This window comes from Oncorhynchus gorbuscha, unplaced genomic scaffold (genome assembly GCF_021184085.1).
Source record: "Oncorhynchus gorbuscha isolate QuinsamMale2020 ecotype Even-year unplaced genomic scaffold, OgorEven_v1.0 Un_scaffold_745, whole genome shotgun sequence".
NCBI classification, from domain to species: domain Eukaryota; kingdom Metazoa; phylum Chordata; class Actinopteri; order Salmoniformes; family Salmonidae; genus Oncorhynchus; species Oncorhynchus gorbuscha.
Window position 1 is genome coordinate 189,506 of NW_025745790.1, and position 15,727 is coordinate 205,232.

The 15,727-nt window shown below is 41.7% G+C and overlaps 1 protein-coding gene across 1 annotated transcript in view; it reads left to right on the forward strand.

The window, feature by feature from the left end:
- Positions 1–4,698: 4,698 nt before the first annotated feature.
- Positions 4,699–15,727, forward strand: part of rel (v-rel avian reticuloendotheliosis viral oncogene homolog) — a 29,820-nt gene continuing 18,791 nt past the window's right edge. The window contains exons 1-3 of the mRNA XM_046335418.1: positions 4,699–4,837; positions 5,529–5,589; positions 14,895–15,034. Of these exons, the coding sequence (XP_046191374.1) occupies positions 5,583–5,589; positions 14,895–15,034 (147 nt within the window). The 5' untranslated portion in view covers positions 4,699–4,837; positions 5,529–5,582. The remainder of the gene's footprint in view (positions 4,838–5,528; positions 5,590–14,894; positions 15,035–15,727) is intronic.

Here is a 15,727-nt window from a genome sequence, read left to right on the forward strand (position 1 = left end):
AAGATATTGACACATTTCATCTGAATAATTCACAACGCAATAAATAAAAGTAATGATGAAGTCAATCTCTCTCCTCCACTTTCAGCCAGGAGAGATTGACATGCATATTATTAATATTAGCTCTCTATGTACATCCAAGGGCCAGCCGTGCTGCCCTGTTCTGAGCCAGCCGTGCTGCCCTGTTCTGAGACAATTGCAATTTTCCTAAGTCCTTTTTTGTGGCACCTGACCAAACGACTGAACAGTAGTCAAGGTGCAACAAATCTAGGGCCTGTAGGACCTGCCTTGTTGATAGTGTTGTTAAGAAGGTAGAGCAGTGCTTTATTATAGACAGACTTCTCCCCATCTTAGCTACTACTGCATAAATATGTTTTGACCATGACAGTTTACAATCTAGCATTTCAACTTGCTCAATTTCCAAATTTTAGTTGAGGTTTAGGGTTTAGTGAATGTTTTGTTCCAAATACAGATGCTTTCAGTTTAAGAAATATTTAGGGCTAACTTATTCCTTGCCACCCACTCTGAAACTAACTGCAGCTCTTTGTTGAGTGTTGCAGTTATTTCAGTCACTGTAGTAACTGACGTGTATAGTGTTGAGTCATCCGCATACATAGAAACTCTGGCTTTACTCAAAGCCAGTAGCAGGTCATTAGTAAAAATAGAAAAGAAAAGGGCCTAAACAGCTACCCTGGGGATCTCCTGATTCTAACGGGATGATATTTGAGAGGCTTCCATTAAAGAACACCCTCTGTGTTCTGTTAGACAAAAAGCTGCACTGAAGTCTAACAAGACAGCCCCCACAATCATTTTATCATCAATATCTCTCAGCCAATCATCCTTCATGTCCATTAACAGTGACTGGAGTCAGGAACCCAGGGCCGACCCACTCATTAGACAGGATTACACAGCTGCCTCTGCCAACCCTGTCCATTAACAGTACCCTCGTAAAACGGACTATTCTACCGATCCTCGACTTCGGCGACGTCATTTACAAAATAGCCTCCACCACTCTACTCAGCAAACTGGATGCAGTCTATCACAGTGCCATCCGTTTTGTCACCAAAGCACCATATACCACCCACCACTACGAGCTATATGTTCTCGTTGGCTGGCCCTCGCTACATATTCGTTGCCAAGTCCACTGGCTCCAGGTCATCTATAAGTCTTTTCTAGGTAAAGTTCCGCCTTATCTCAGCTCACTGGTCACCATAACAACACCCACCAGTAGCACACGCTCCAGCAGGTATATCTCACTGGTCATCCCCAAAGCCAACACCCACTTTGGCCGCCTTTCCTTCCAGTTCTCTGCCGCCAATGACTGGAACGAATTGCAAAAATCTCTGAAGTTGGAGACTTATATCTCCCTCACTAACTTTAAGCATCAGCTGTCAGAGCAGCTTACCGATCGCTGCAGCTGTACACAGCCCCTTTGTTAATAGCCCACCCAACTACCTCATCCCCATATTGTTATTATTTACATTTTGCTCTTTTGCACCCCAGTATTTCTACTTGCACATCATCATGTGCACATCCATCACTTCAGTGTAAATTGCTAAATTGTATTATGGCCTATTTATTGCCTTACCACCTTACTCCATTTCACACACTGTATATAGATTTTCTATTGTGATATCGACTGTACTTTTGTTTATTCCCTGTGTAACTGTGTTGTTTTCTTGTCCCACTGCTTTGTCTTATCTTGGCCAGGTCGCAGTTGTAAATGAGAACTTGTTCTCAACTGGCCTCCCTGGTTAAATGAAGGTGAAATTTCATGCAACACTGTAGTCCAGGGATGTGCAACTCCTATCCTCTGGGGCCTGATTGGTGTCACAATAACACATCTGACTCCAGTAATCAACTAATCATGATCTTCAGTTTAGAATGGAATTAGTTTCATCAGTTGTGTTGATTGGGGACGGGGGGAGGGGGGGGGGTGACATCACTCTGGCCCCTGAGGACTGGAATTGCCCCTCTCTGCTGTGGGCTCTACCTCAGGCATTTTTTGTGGCCCTGTCCGGACTGGACTTGTTTTTTTTGGAATTGATTTCCACGTCCACGGACGTTGTTTTTAAGTTGAGTCTGGACCAAATCTGAACCAATTACAGACGTCTATGTTTGGTTCAGATTTTGTCAGGTCTGGACCAGCATTGATTTGGCCCAAACCAGGGATGTCACTCGACATTCAGAACATCCGGGTCTCAACCCTGAAGACCTGGGGCCAACTCCGGGTGGGAGGGGGTTGATCTCTGCGCGACCGAAATGAAGCACCCCACACTCTTGGCCTGGCACCCTAGCAGTGAACATTTAGCAGAAACATAACGTGATGTTTCGTATCTCACTGCTGTCTTCCATGCACTGTGTTCTCCTGAAGTCAAATAATCAACACTTGTTCATATTAATTCAATAGATTGTGGTCAGTAAACCCATGGAATATGGTGTTAATCAAATTTATAAAAATATTTTAGCAAGTACAAATTACAAGTGCCTAACTATATTGTAATTTTTAATTAATTCCAATAATTGTTGGGGAAAGTATTTGTATCATTTTGTTGCAATGTTTTCACAAACCATGTTCAATATTTTATTGGCAAATATAAAGAAAAAGCCTCATGTTGATGTTGGTCACATCACTGCTAACTAACGTGAGCTGGTCAATGCTGAGGGCACTGTGCAGTTCCAAAACAATCCACAGGGTGGCAGCCTAGACCACAAATTAATGTTTTGCATTAAATAATGTTGTACTTTGGTGCAATACAGCAGGATTGGGATTGTAGGCTGCCAACCTTGATTATGATGGAATTGCATAAACTCAGATTAGCAGAAGTCATGGAATATAACTGTAGAGAGAGTGTGTGGGGGCGGGGGGGGGGGGGTTAGTTAGTGATATTTGCTGGTTAGTTAGTGATGCATGTTGGTTAGTTAGTGATACATGTTGGTTAGTTAGTGATACTTGGTTAGTCAGTGATACTTGTTGGTTAGTTAGTGATACATGTTGGTTAGTTAGTGATACTTGGTTAGTCAGTGATACTTGTTGGTTAGTTAGTGATACATGTTGGTTAGTTAGTGATACTTGGTTAGTCAGTGATACTTGTTGGTTAGTTAGTGATACATGTTGGTTAGTTAGTGATACTTGTTGGTTAGTTAGTGATACTTGGTTAGTCAGTGATACTTGTTGGTTAGTCAGTGATACTTGTCGAATGGTGAACAGAGCTCCAAAAATTGGATTCAGTGTCCAGATAGCTAATCAATTACTGTCAAAACCCTGCTCATAAAATTGTCTGTTAGCTAGACTGTGTAGTCCCTAACATTCCGCTTTGACATTGCTCATCCAAATATTTATATATTCTTAATTCCATTCCTTGACTTTAGATTGTGTGTATTGTTAGATATTACTGCACTGTTGGTGCTATAAACACAAGCATTTCGCTACACCCACAATAACATCTGCTAAACACATGTATGTGAAAAAATAAAATTTGATTTGATATAGTTTAATGTTATCCGTCAGTACAGCTTTGAGTCAACATGTTGAAATGTAAATTATTCTAATCTGGTTTACTGTGAGGTCAATAACTCTGAATAGCATCAACATGGGCTAACTAAATGTGTTACATTAGTAGCAAGAGAACACAGTTTAGCTCCAGTTGTCCATCTTTGCGCTCCCCTTCCTCAGGGAATGAACAGTCGCGTGCGCGTGCCGACATTTCTTTGGATGAATCAGAAATGTTTTGGGAAACCACTTTTGACTCCGCCTCCTAAAGTGCCACCTTACACAGAAATGCTGCTTTTAGGCAGCACTAAAAGGGCAGGGCAGGTTCATTCATGATTGGAGTATTCAGTGCAGTGTGTAATACATTGTAGACTCGTTTGTTTTACACCATCCCAGCAGGGAAAAAGAGTCTCCGGGCTGAGGCAAAATCATTCGGGGGCTAAACACTGGAAATCTAAGGTCTGGTGACTTCAATGGCCCCAAACATTGACGTCTCTAAATTTCATATTTTCAACTTTCATTCAAAACCGAACATAAACCTGATTTCAACGTACAGAAAATACATATGTTCAACTTTCACTCAAAACCTAAATTCAATACCTTCAACGGCTGGAGAATTGTTTTTAAATTTTAGACGTCTTTTCACTTTCATTTTACTCACAGTGACTATTCTTGTAGAGGCGGCAGAAAGGCCAGGACCAGAACTGCATTAACCGCTGTGTGCGTCAAAGATTTGAATAACTGGAAAGAAGGGCGATAATAGCTTTCCTGAGTTTAAAAAAAATGATAATATTATGAGCATAAAAACCACCATAATCATTGATAAAAACATTAGATATCAAAAGAAAATTACAATTATTTATAATTTGTCTTTTCATAACAGCTTTTTTTTGTATGACATTATCACAGGGTGAACACTGCCTACCCTCCTACACTGACTGTACGTCACTGGCGCACAGTACCTCATCAGAGTTCGACAGCATTGTGAGCAAATATGCTTCTGTAATCCCCAAAATCAATGACACACAATGAGCAATTACCTCCACATTTGTCATTAAAAAAATGTAAAAATTCTTGTTGTGCGCCCCTTTTATACTCATAATAAAACCATGCGAGATGGTAGCTTCAGATTGTTTTACTCATCTTGTGTACATTTGCTAAAATATAATATAAATTATTACATGAGTATGAATAAAATATAGATAGGAAATAAGTATTGTTGTTTCATCTACTTCCGTGTTCTGTATTAGTTGGGAGATTCCCACTGAATTGTGGGCGTTCAACGTCTCGAGGGGATTACCCCAACTCAACACTGAGAATGCCGCTCAAATACAGACATGTTTACAGGTAACCAAATGATATTATTCTCGTGTAATATTCAATACATTATCGGTAGTCAACGCATAGGCAAAATCTCCGCTAGTGTAGACTAGTCTATTATCAACGTAATCTGTACATTTAATTCATTTGGGTGAATTCCCTTAGCCTATCTCATCTGATCTCACTGTGCATTCCTACTGATCACACGTTTTCATTTAAAGTTGTCCCAAGTTAAAAACGTAAATGCGAAAGTTAGATGCTTTTCAGAGGAATAGCTAATTGATCTATCGATAAATATGTTTTTAGCGTTCCCATCCATATTTACACAGCAGCATATTCGTTCGCGCATCTGAGGCTGTGATATTCTGGGCGGAGACACCGGGGAATTCCCAGGCGTCTCTCTCTCTCTCTCTCTCTCTCTCTCTCTCTCTCTCTCTCTCTCTCTCTCTCTCTCTCTCTCTCTGTCTCTCTCTCTCTCTCTCTCTCTCTCTCTCTCTCTCTCTCTCTCTCTCTCTCTCTCTCTCTCTGTCTCTCTCTCTCTGTCTCTCTCTCTCTCTCTCTGTCTCTCTCTCTCTCTCTCTCTCTCTCTCTCTCTCTCTCTCTCTCTCTCTCTCTCTCTCTCTCTCTCTCTCTCTCTCTCTCTCTCTGTCTGTCTCGCTCCGTCTCTCACACACTTTCTCTCTCTCCGTCTCTCACACACTTTCTCTCTCTCTCCCAGCTGGAGCTTCTCATTCAGACAACAACCCGTGATAAGGTTGTGCACACCAACACCATGGATGGTAAGTATCTACAGATATTATTCATATTATGAGGCGACTGCTAAAAATGGTCTTTCAGTAGGATTCTATAACACCTTTAGGCTTCACATGTAATTATTATTTAACGGTTCGTTATTTTTTATGTGGTTCGTCATTGATATAATAGTGATGATCTTAGAGGTATTTTTGCGGAAAAATAAGAAATAAAAAAATTGCTATGGTTTGCTTACACGTTATTATTAAATGTTTAACATGTTTATTTTTGGTCAACATTGCTAACTGTAGCCTAACATATGCCAAAATGACTAGTCTTAGAATCAACACTGATCATCGGCACGGAAAGAAGGTTTAAGTGCTTGTCTATTTGCGCGTGATAGTTTTCAGATTGGGTTTTCTTTAGAAACGTTTTTTTTTTAAACAAGCCAAAACTTTGTAGACTAAATTATATAAAAGCACTTGGTTCCCATATACTGATAATGTTCTATATAGCCTACTGTAGCCTATACCACGTCTATACAGGGTGTGCACGATATGTTAGGAGGAAGTGTCTGTTATTTACTTGACATTTGGCACGGGTTGCAGAACGTGTCTCATCTAATAGCCCGAGAACAAATATTGTGAATATCTAGTTTGGTATAGCTGTCACTCATTCATCCTGTTTTCACATTCATTCATTGATAACTTAATTAATTTGGTTACTCACTCTCGTGTGTGTGTGCGTGTGTGTGAGCAGCTTGGGCGTGATAACGTTCCTCCCCATTCACTTCCTCAATTGTATTCTTGGGTTGGCAGAGATGTCAGTCATATTTTTGCTAGAGAATGTGAATGTACAGGCAGACAGGCAGGCAGACAGACAGACAGACCAAGGCTCAGCAGCAGGTGGTGGAGAGAAGGTCTGAGTTGGTAAGGTGGTTTGTAGGTAGTGTGAATGTGAAAGGGTGAGAGAGGGGGAATGAGAGGGGGGAGGCAGGCTTCAGGTGTCTCATTAGGAAGAATTGCTAAAGCATAGCTGTGTGTGTGTGTGTGTGTGTGTGTGTGTGTGTGTGTGTGTGTGTGTGTGTGTGTGTGTGTGTGTGTGTGTGTGTGTGTGTGTGTGTGTGTGTGTGTGTGTGTGTGTGTGTGTGTGTGTGTGTGTGTGTGTGTGTGCACGTGCGTGCCTCTGGTTAGGTTTAGGTTGGGTTTATGAGAAGTCAATGTGTGGTTGACTGTCAATGAGTTCCCCATGTACTAACATACTGTACCGATTCTTGCTATCCAATACATTATCTAGCCAATACATTATCTAGCCAATACATTATCTATCCAATACATTATCTAGCCAATACATTATCTACCCAATACATTATATACACAATACATTATCCACCCAATACATTATCTATCCAATACAGTATATACACCATACATTATCTATCCAATACATTATATACACAATACATTATCTACCCAATACAGTATATACCAAATACATTATCTATCCAATATATTATATATCCAATACATGATCTACCCAATACATTATCTACCCAAACATTATCTACCCAATACATTATCTACCCAATGCATTATCTATCCAATACATTATCTACCCAATACATTATATGTCCAATACATTATCTGTCCAATACATTATCTACACAATACATTATCTACACAATACATTATCTGTCCAATACATTATCTACACAATACATTATCTACACAATGCATTATATACACATACATTATCTATACAATACATTATCTGTCCAATACATTATCTGTCCAATACATTATCTACGCAATACATTATCTACACAATGCATTATCTATCCAATATATTATATACCCAATACATCATCTACCCAATACATTATTTATTTATTTATATTTATGATCTACCCAAACATTATCTACCCAATACATTATCTACCCAATGCATTATCTACACAATACATTACCTGCCCATTACATTATCTACCCAATACATTATCTGTCCAATACATTACCTGCCCAGTTTTTATGTGGGTAAAGTCATACTGTAAAAGAAAATCATGGGAGTTGTGATGGAAACCAGCCTGGTCTCATAGACTAACGTAACATAGCAAACATAAATCCAGAACACTCATATGGTATGTTTGGTATTGTAACACAAGACAGATGGTTACTTCTAGCTACTTTTCAACTACATAATACTTTTAAGCTACTTTGCAACTACTTAGCATGATAGCTAACCCTTCCCCTAACTCTAACCTTAACCCTTCCCCTAACCCTAACCTTAACCTTTCCCCTAACTCTAACCTTAACCCTTCCCCTAACCCTAACCTTAACCTTAACCTTAACCCTTCCCCTAACCTTAACCCTTCCCCTAACCCTTCCCCTAACCCTTCCCCTAACCTTAACCCTTCCCCTAACCTTAACCCTTCCCCTAACCTTAACCCTTCCCCTAACCCTTCCCCTAACCCTAACCTTAACCTTTCCCCTAACCTTAACCTTTCCCCTAACTCTAACCTTAACCCTTCCCCTAACTCTAACCTTAACCCTTCCCCTAACCTTAACCCTTCCCCTAACCCTAACCTTAACCTTTCCCCTAACCCTAACCTTAACCTTTCCCCTAACCTTAACCCTTCCCCTAACCTTAACCCTGCCCCTAACTCTAACCTTAACCTTTCCCCTAAATCTAACCTTAACCTTCCCCTAACCTTAACCTTTCCCCTAACTCTAACCTTAACCCTTCCCCTAACTCTAACCTTAACCTTTCCCTTAACCCTAACCTTAACCTTTCCCCTAACTCTAACCTTAACCCTTCCCCTAACTCTAACCTTAACCCTTCCCCTAACCCTAACCTTAACCCTTCCCCTAACCCTAACCTTAACCCTTCCCCTAACCCTAACCTTAACCCTTCCCCTAACTCTAACCTTATCCTTTCCCCTAAATCTAACCTTAACCTTCCCCTAACCTTAACCTTTCCCCTAACCCTAACCTTAACCTTTCCCCTAACCCTAACCTTAACCCTTCCCCTAACCTTAACCTTTCCCCTAACTCTAACCTTAACCTTTCCCCTAACCCTAACCTTAACCCTTCCCTAACCCTAACCTTAACCCTTCCCCTAACTCTAACTTTAACCCTTCCCTAACCCTAACCTTAACCCTTACCTAACCCTAACCTTAACCCTTCCCTAACTCTAACTCTAACCTTAACCCTTCCCCTAACCCTAACCTTAACCCTTCCCCTAACCTTAACCTTAACCTTTCCCCTAAATCTAACCTTAAACCTTCCCCTAACTCTAACCTTAACCCTCCCCCTAACCCTAACCTTAACCCTTCCCCTAACCCTAACCTTAACCCTTCCCCTAACCCTAACCTTAACCCTTCCCCTAACCCTAACCTTAACCCTTCCCCTAACTCTAACCTTAACCCTTCCTCTAACTCTAACCTTAACCTTTCCCCTAACCCTAACCTTAACCCTTCCCCTAACCCTAACCTTAACCCTTCCCCTAACTCTAACCTTAACCCTTCCCCTAACTCTAACCTTAACCCTTCCCCTAACTCTAACCTTAACCCTTCCCCTAACCTTAACCCTTCCCCTAACGCTAACCTTAACCCTTCCCCTAACCTTAACCCTTCCCCTAACTCTAACCTTAACCCTTCCCCTAACCTTAACCCTTCCCCTAACTCTAACCTTAACCCTTCCCCTAAACCCTAACCTTAACCCTTCCCCTAACCCTAACCTTAACCTTTCCCCTAACCTTAACCCTTCCCCTAACCTTAACCCTTCCCCTAACCCTAACCTTAACCCTTCCCCTAACTCTAACCTTAACCCTTCCCCTAACTCTAACCTTAACCCTTCCCCTAACCTTAAACCTTCCCCTAACTCTAACCTTAACCTTTCCCCTAACTCTAACCTTAACCCTTCCCCTAACCTTAACCCTTCCCCTAACCCTAACCTTAACCCTTCCCCTAACCCTAACCTTAACCCTTCCCCTAACCCTAACCTTAACCCTTCCCCTAACTCTAACCTTATCCTTTCCCCTAAATCTAACCTTAACCTTCCCCTAACCTTAACCTTTCCCCTAACCCTAACCTTAACCTTTCCCCTAACCCTAACCTTAACCCTTCCCCTAACCTTAACCTTTCCCCTAACTCTAACCTTAACCTTTCCCCTAACCCTAACCTTAACCCTTCCCCTAACCCTAACCTTAACCCTTCCCCTAACTCTAACTTTAACCCTTCCCCTAACCCTAACCTTAACCCTTACCCTAACCCTAACCTTAACCCTTCCCCTAACTCTAACTCTAACCTTAACCCTTCCCTAACCCTAACCTTAACCCTTACCCTAACCCTAACCTTAACCCTTCCCTAACTCTAACTCTAACCTTAACCCTTCCCTAACCCTAACCTTAACCCTTCCCTAACCTTAACCTTAACCTTTCCCCTAAATCTAACCTTAAACCTTCCCTAACTCTAACCTTAACCCTTCCCCTAACCCTAACCTTAACCCTTCCCTAACCCTAACCTTAACCCTTCCCCTAACCCTAACCTTAACCCTTCCCCTAACCCTCTAACCTTAACCCTTCCCTAACTCTAACCTTAACCCTTCCTCTAACTCTAACCTTAACCTTTCCCCTAACCCTAACCTTAACCCTTCCCCTAACCCTAACCTTAACCCTTCCCTAACCCTAACCTTAACCCTTCCCTAACCCTAACCTTAACCCTTCCCTAACTCTAACCTTAACCCTTCCTCTAACTCTAACCTTAACCTTTCCCTAACCCTAACCTTAACCCTTCCCCTAACCCTAACCTTAACCCTTCCCCTAACTCTAACCTTAACCCTTCCTCTAACCTTAACCCTTCCCCTAACTCTAACCTTAACCCTTCCCCTAACCTTAACCCTTCCCCTAACCCTAACCTTAACCCTTCCCCTAACCTTAACCCTTCCCCTAACTCTAACCTTAACCCTTCCCCTAACCTTAACCCTTCCCCTAAACCCTAACCTTAACCCTTCCCCTAACCTTAACCTTTCCCCTAACCTTAACCCTTCCCCTAACCTTAAACCTTCCCCTAACTCTAACTCTAACCTTAACCCTTCCCCTAACCCTAACCTTAACCCTTCCCCTAACCTTAACCTTAACCTTTCCCCTAAATCTAACCTTAAACCTTCCCCTAACTCTAACCTTAACCCTTCCCCTAACCCTAACCTTAACCCTTCCCCTAACCCTAACCTTAACCCTTCCCCTAACCCTAACCTTAACCCTTCCCTAACTCTAACCTTAACCCTTCCCTAACTCTAACCTTAACCCTTCCCTAACCTTAAACCTTCCCCTAACTCTAACCTTAACCTTTCCCCTAACTCTAACCTTAACCCTTCCCTAACCTTAACCCTTCCCCTAACCTAACCTTAACCCTTCCCTAACTCTAACCTTAACCCTTCCCTAACCCTAACCTTAACCCTTCCCTAACCCTAACCTTAACCCTTCCCCTAACTCTAACCTTATCCTTTCCCCTAAATCTAACCTTAACCTTCCCCTAACCTTAACCTTTCCCCTAACCCTAACCTTAACCTTTCCCCTAACCCTAACCTTAACCCTTCCCCTAACCTTAACCTTTCCCCTAACTCTAACCTTAACCTTTCCCCTAACCCTAACCTTAACCCTTCCCCTAACCCTAACCTTAACCCTTCCCCTAACTCTAACTTTAACCCTTCCCCTAACCCTAACCTTTACCCTAACCCTAACCTTAACCCTTCCCCTAACTCTAACTCTAACCTTAACCCTTCCCCTAACCCTAACCTTAACCCTTCCCTAACCTTAACCTTAACCTTTCCCTAAATCTAACCTTAAACCTTCCCTAACTCTAACCTTAACCCTTCCCTAACCCTAACCTTAACCCTTCCCCTAACCCTAACCTTAACCCTTCCCTAACCCTAACCTTAACCCTTCCCCTAACCCTAACCTTAACCCTTCCCTAACTCTAACCTTAACCCTTCCTCTAACTCTAACCTTAACCTTTCCCCTAACCCTAACCTTAACCCTTCCCTAACCCTAACCTTAACCCTTCCCTAACCCTAACCTTAACCCTTCCCCTAACTCTAACCTTAACCCTTCCTCTAACTCTAACCTTAACCTTTCCCTAACCCTAACCTTAACCCTTCCCTAACCCTAACCTTAACCCTTCCCCTAACTCTAACCTTAACCCTTCCTCTAACCTTAACCCTTCCCCTAACTCTAACCTTAACCCTTCCCCTAACCTTAACCCTTCCCCTAACCCTAACCTTAACCCTTCCCCTAACCTTAACCCTTCCCCTAACTCTAACCTTAACCCTTCCCTAACCTTAACCCTTCCCCTAAACCCTAACCTTAACCCTTCCCTAACCTTAACCTTTCCCCTAACCTTAACCCTTCCCTAACCTTAAACCTTCCCCTAACTCTAACTCTAACCTTAACCCTTCCCCTAACCCTAACCTTAACCCTTCCCCTAACCTTAACCTTAACCTTTCCCCTAAATCTAACCTTAAACCTTCCCCTAACTCTAACCTTAACCCTTCCCCTAACCCTAACCTTAACCCTTCCCTAACCCTAACCTTAACCCTTCCCTAACCCTAACCTTAACCCTTCCCCTAACTCTAAACTTAACCCTTCCCCTAACTCTAACCTTAACCCTTCCCCTAACCTTAAACCTTCCCCTAACTCTAACCTTAACCTTTCCCCTAACTCTAACCTTAACCCTTCCCCTAACCTTAACCCTTCCCCTAACCCTAACCTTAACCCTTCCCCTAACTCTAACCTTAACCCTTCCCCTAACCCTAACCTTAACCCTTCCCCTAACCCTAACCTTAACCCTTCCCCTAACTCTAACCTTATCCTTTCCCCTAAATCTAACCTTAACCTTCCCCTAACCTTAACCTTTCCCCTAACCCTAACCTTAACCTTTCCCCTAACCCTAACCTTAACCCTTCCCCTAACCTTAACCTTTCCCCTAACTCTAACCTTAACCTTTCCCCTAACCCTAACCTTAACCCTTCCCCTAACCCTAACCTTAACCCTTCCCCTAACTCTAACTTTAACCCTTCCCTAACCTAACCTTTACCCTAACCCTAACCTTAACCCTTCCCCTAACTCTAACTCTAACCTTAACCCTTCCCCTAACCCTAACCTTAACCCTTCCCCTAACCTTAACCTTAACCTTTCCCCTAAATCTAACCTTAAACCTTCCCCTAACTCTAACCTTAACCCTTCCCCTAACCCTAACCTTAACCCTTCCCCTAACCCTAACCTTAACCCTTCCCCTAACCCTAACCTTAACCCTTCCCCTAACCCTAACCTTAACCCTTCCCCTAACTCTAACCTTAACCCTTCCTCTAACTCTAACCTTAACCTTTCCCCTAACCCTAACCTTAACCCTTCCCCTAACCCTAACCTTAACCCTTCCCCTAACTCTAACCTTAACCCTTCCTCTAACCTTAACCCTTCCCTAACTCTAACCTTAACCCTTCCCTAACCTTAACCCTTCCCTAACCCTAACCTTAACCCTTCCCTAACCTTAACCCTTCCCCTAACTCTAACCTTAACCCTTCCCCTAACCTTAACCCTTCCCCTAAACCCTAACCTTAACCCTTCCCCTAACCTTAACCTTTCCCCTAACCTTAACCCTTCCCCTAACCTTAACCCTTCCCCTAACCCTAACCTTAACCCTTCCCCTAACTCTAACCTTAACCCTTCCCCTAACTCTAACCTTAACCCTTCCCCTAACCTTAAACCTTCCCCTAACTCTAACCTTAACCTTTCCCCTAACTCTAACCTTAACCCTTCCCCTAACCTTAACCCTTCCCCTAACCCTAACCTTAACCCTTCCCCTAACTCTAACCTTAACCCTTCCCCTATAACCCTAACCTTAACCCTTCCCCTAACCCTAACCTTAACCCTTCCCCTAACCTTAACCCTAACCCTAACCTTAACCCTTCCCCTAACCCTAACCTTAACCTTTCCCCTAACTCTAACCTTAACCTTTCCCCTAACTCTAACCTTAACCCTTCCCCTAACTCTAACCTTAACCCTTCCCCTAACTCTAACCTTAACCCTTCCCCTAACTCTAACCGTAACCCTTCCCCTAACTCTAACCTTAACCCTTCCCCTAACTCTAACCTTAACCCTTCCCCTAACTCTAACCGAAACCCTTCCCCTAACTCTAACCGTAACCCTTCCCCTAACTCTAACCGTAACCCTTCCCCTAACTCTAACCCTAACCTTAACCCTAACCTTAACCCTAACCTTAACCCTAACCTTAACCCTTTAACAAATAGGGGGTTGGGGGGTGGAATACTAAACTATATGGAATACTAAACTATATGGAATACTAAACTATATGGAATAATACACTATATGACATACTAAACTATATGGAATACTAAACTATATGAAATACTAAACTATATGGAATACTAAACTATATGGAATACTAAATGATATGGAATACTAAACTATATGAAATACTAAATGATATGGAATACTAAGCTATATGGAATACTAAACTATATGGAATACTAAACTATATGAAATACTAAACTATATGAAATAATACACTATATGACATACTAAACTATATGGAATACTAAACTATATGAAATACTAAACTATATGGAATACTAAACTATATGAAATAATACACTATATGACATACTAAACTATATGGAATACTAAGCTATATGGAATACTAAACTATATGGAATACTAAACTATATGGAATACTAGGCTATATGGAATACTAAACTATATGGAATACTAAGCTATATGGAATACTAAACTATATGGAATACTAAACTATATGGAATACTAAACTATATGGAATACTAAACTATATGGAATACTAAACTATATGGAATACTAAGCTATATGGAATACTAAGCTATATGGAATACTAAACTATATGGAATACTAAGCTATATGGAATACTAAACTATATGGAATACTAAACTATATGGAATACTAAACCATATGGAATACTAAATGATATGGAATACTAAACTATATGGAATACTAAACTATATGGAATACTAAACTATATGGAATACTAAGCTATATGAAATACTAAACTACAGTGGGGCAAAAAAGTATTTAGTCAGCCACCAATTGGGTTCTTAATTTTTGGTATACTCAATGTATAGTAATGGTACTGTATATATCATTTAACAGACACTTTTATTCAAAGCGACTAACAGTAATTTGTGTATAAATGTTTCATATGGGTGGTCCCGGGAATCTAACCCATTATCCTGGCCTTGCAAGCACCATGCTGTACCAACTGAGCTACAGGGGAGCATATCTAACCCTCTCTCCCTGTGTTGTTGTCCAGTGGCCGAGCCCAGTGTTCAGATCTTTGAGCAGCCCAAACAGAGGGGCATGCGCTTCAGGTACAAGTGCGAGGGCCGCTCTGCAGGCAGCATCCCTGGAGAGAGGAGCTCTGACATCAACAGGTCATACCCCACTATACAGGTAAGCAAATCATATCATAGTCATATGCCATTTAACAGACACTTTTATCTGACTTTTTTACATACGGTCCTGGGAATTGAACCTACTGTCCTACTGTAGTTATATACTACATAGTGTTGAACGATCAACCGAATATTCGGGGGGGGCGCGGTTATTAAAAAACTAATTCACCTACATCGGTTCAATTACTTGAATTCCATTTAGTCCAACGCGTCGTTTCTCTGGAGAGAAATCAAATCAAGAACTATATGGGACGCTGGGCTGAAGGGAGTTGTAGTTTTCATAAAGCAAATATTCAACCTCGTTCAGCGCAGGGACTGCGTAATTACTACAATGTCCATAATCCATTGCGCCGGTTCTTTTCCGGCTCTGACACAGATGGATACACTTTTATGCCTGCTAAGTTAGGTTAGATACACACAGGCCGCATACGCCACCGCATGAGAGAGGAATGTACACAACACAACGATGAGATAGAGAGGGATAGAGAGTTCATGAAAGTATGCCTTATCTACTTTGAAGAGCTAGTGAAAGGATTTTGTCAGACAGCTCTGCAGTATATTTAGGCAGGTTAGCCTAGCTAAACAGGATGACTACAGACAGCTCTGCAGTATATTTAGGCAGGTTAGCCTAGCTAAACAGGATGACTACAGACAGCTCTGCAGTATATTTAGGCAGGTTAGCCTAGCTAAA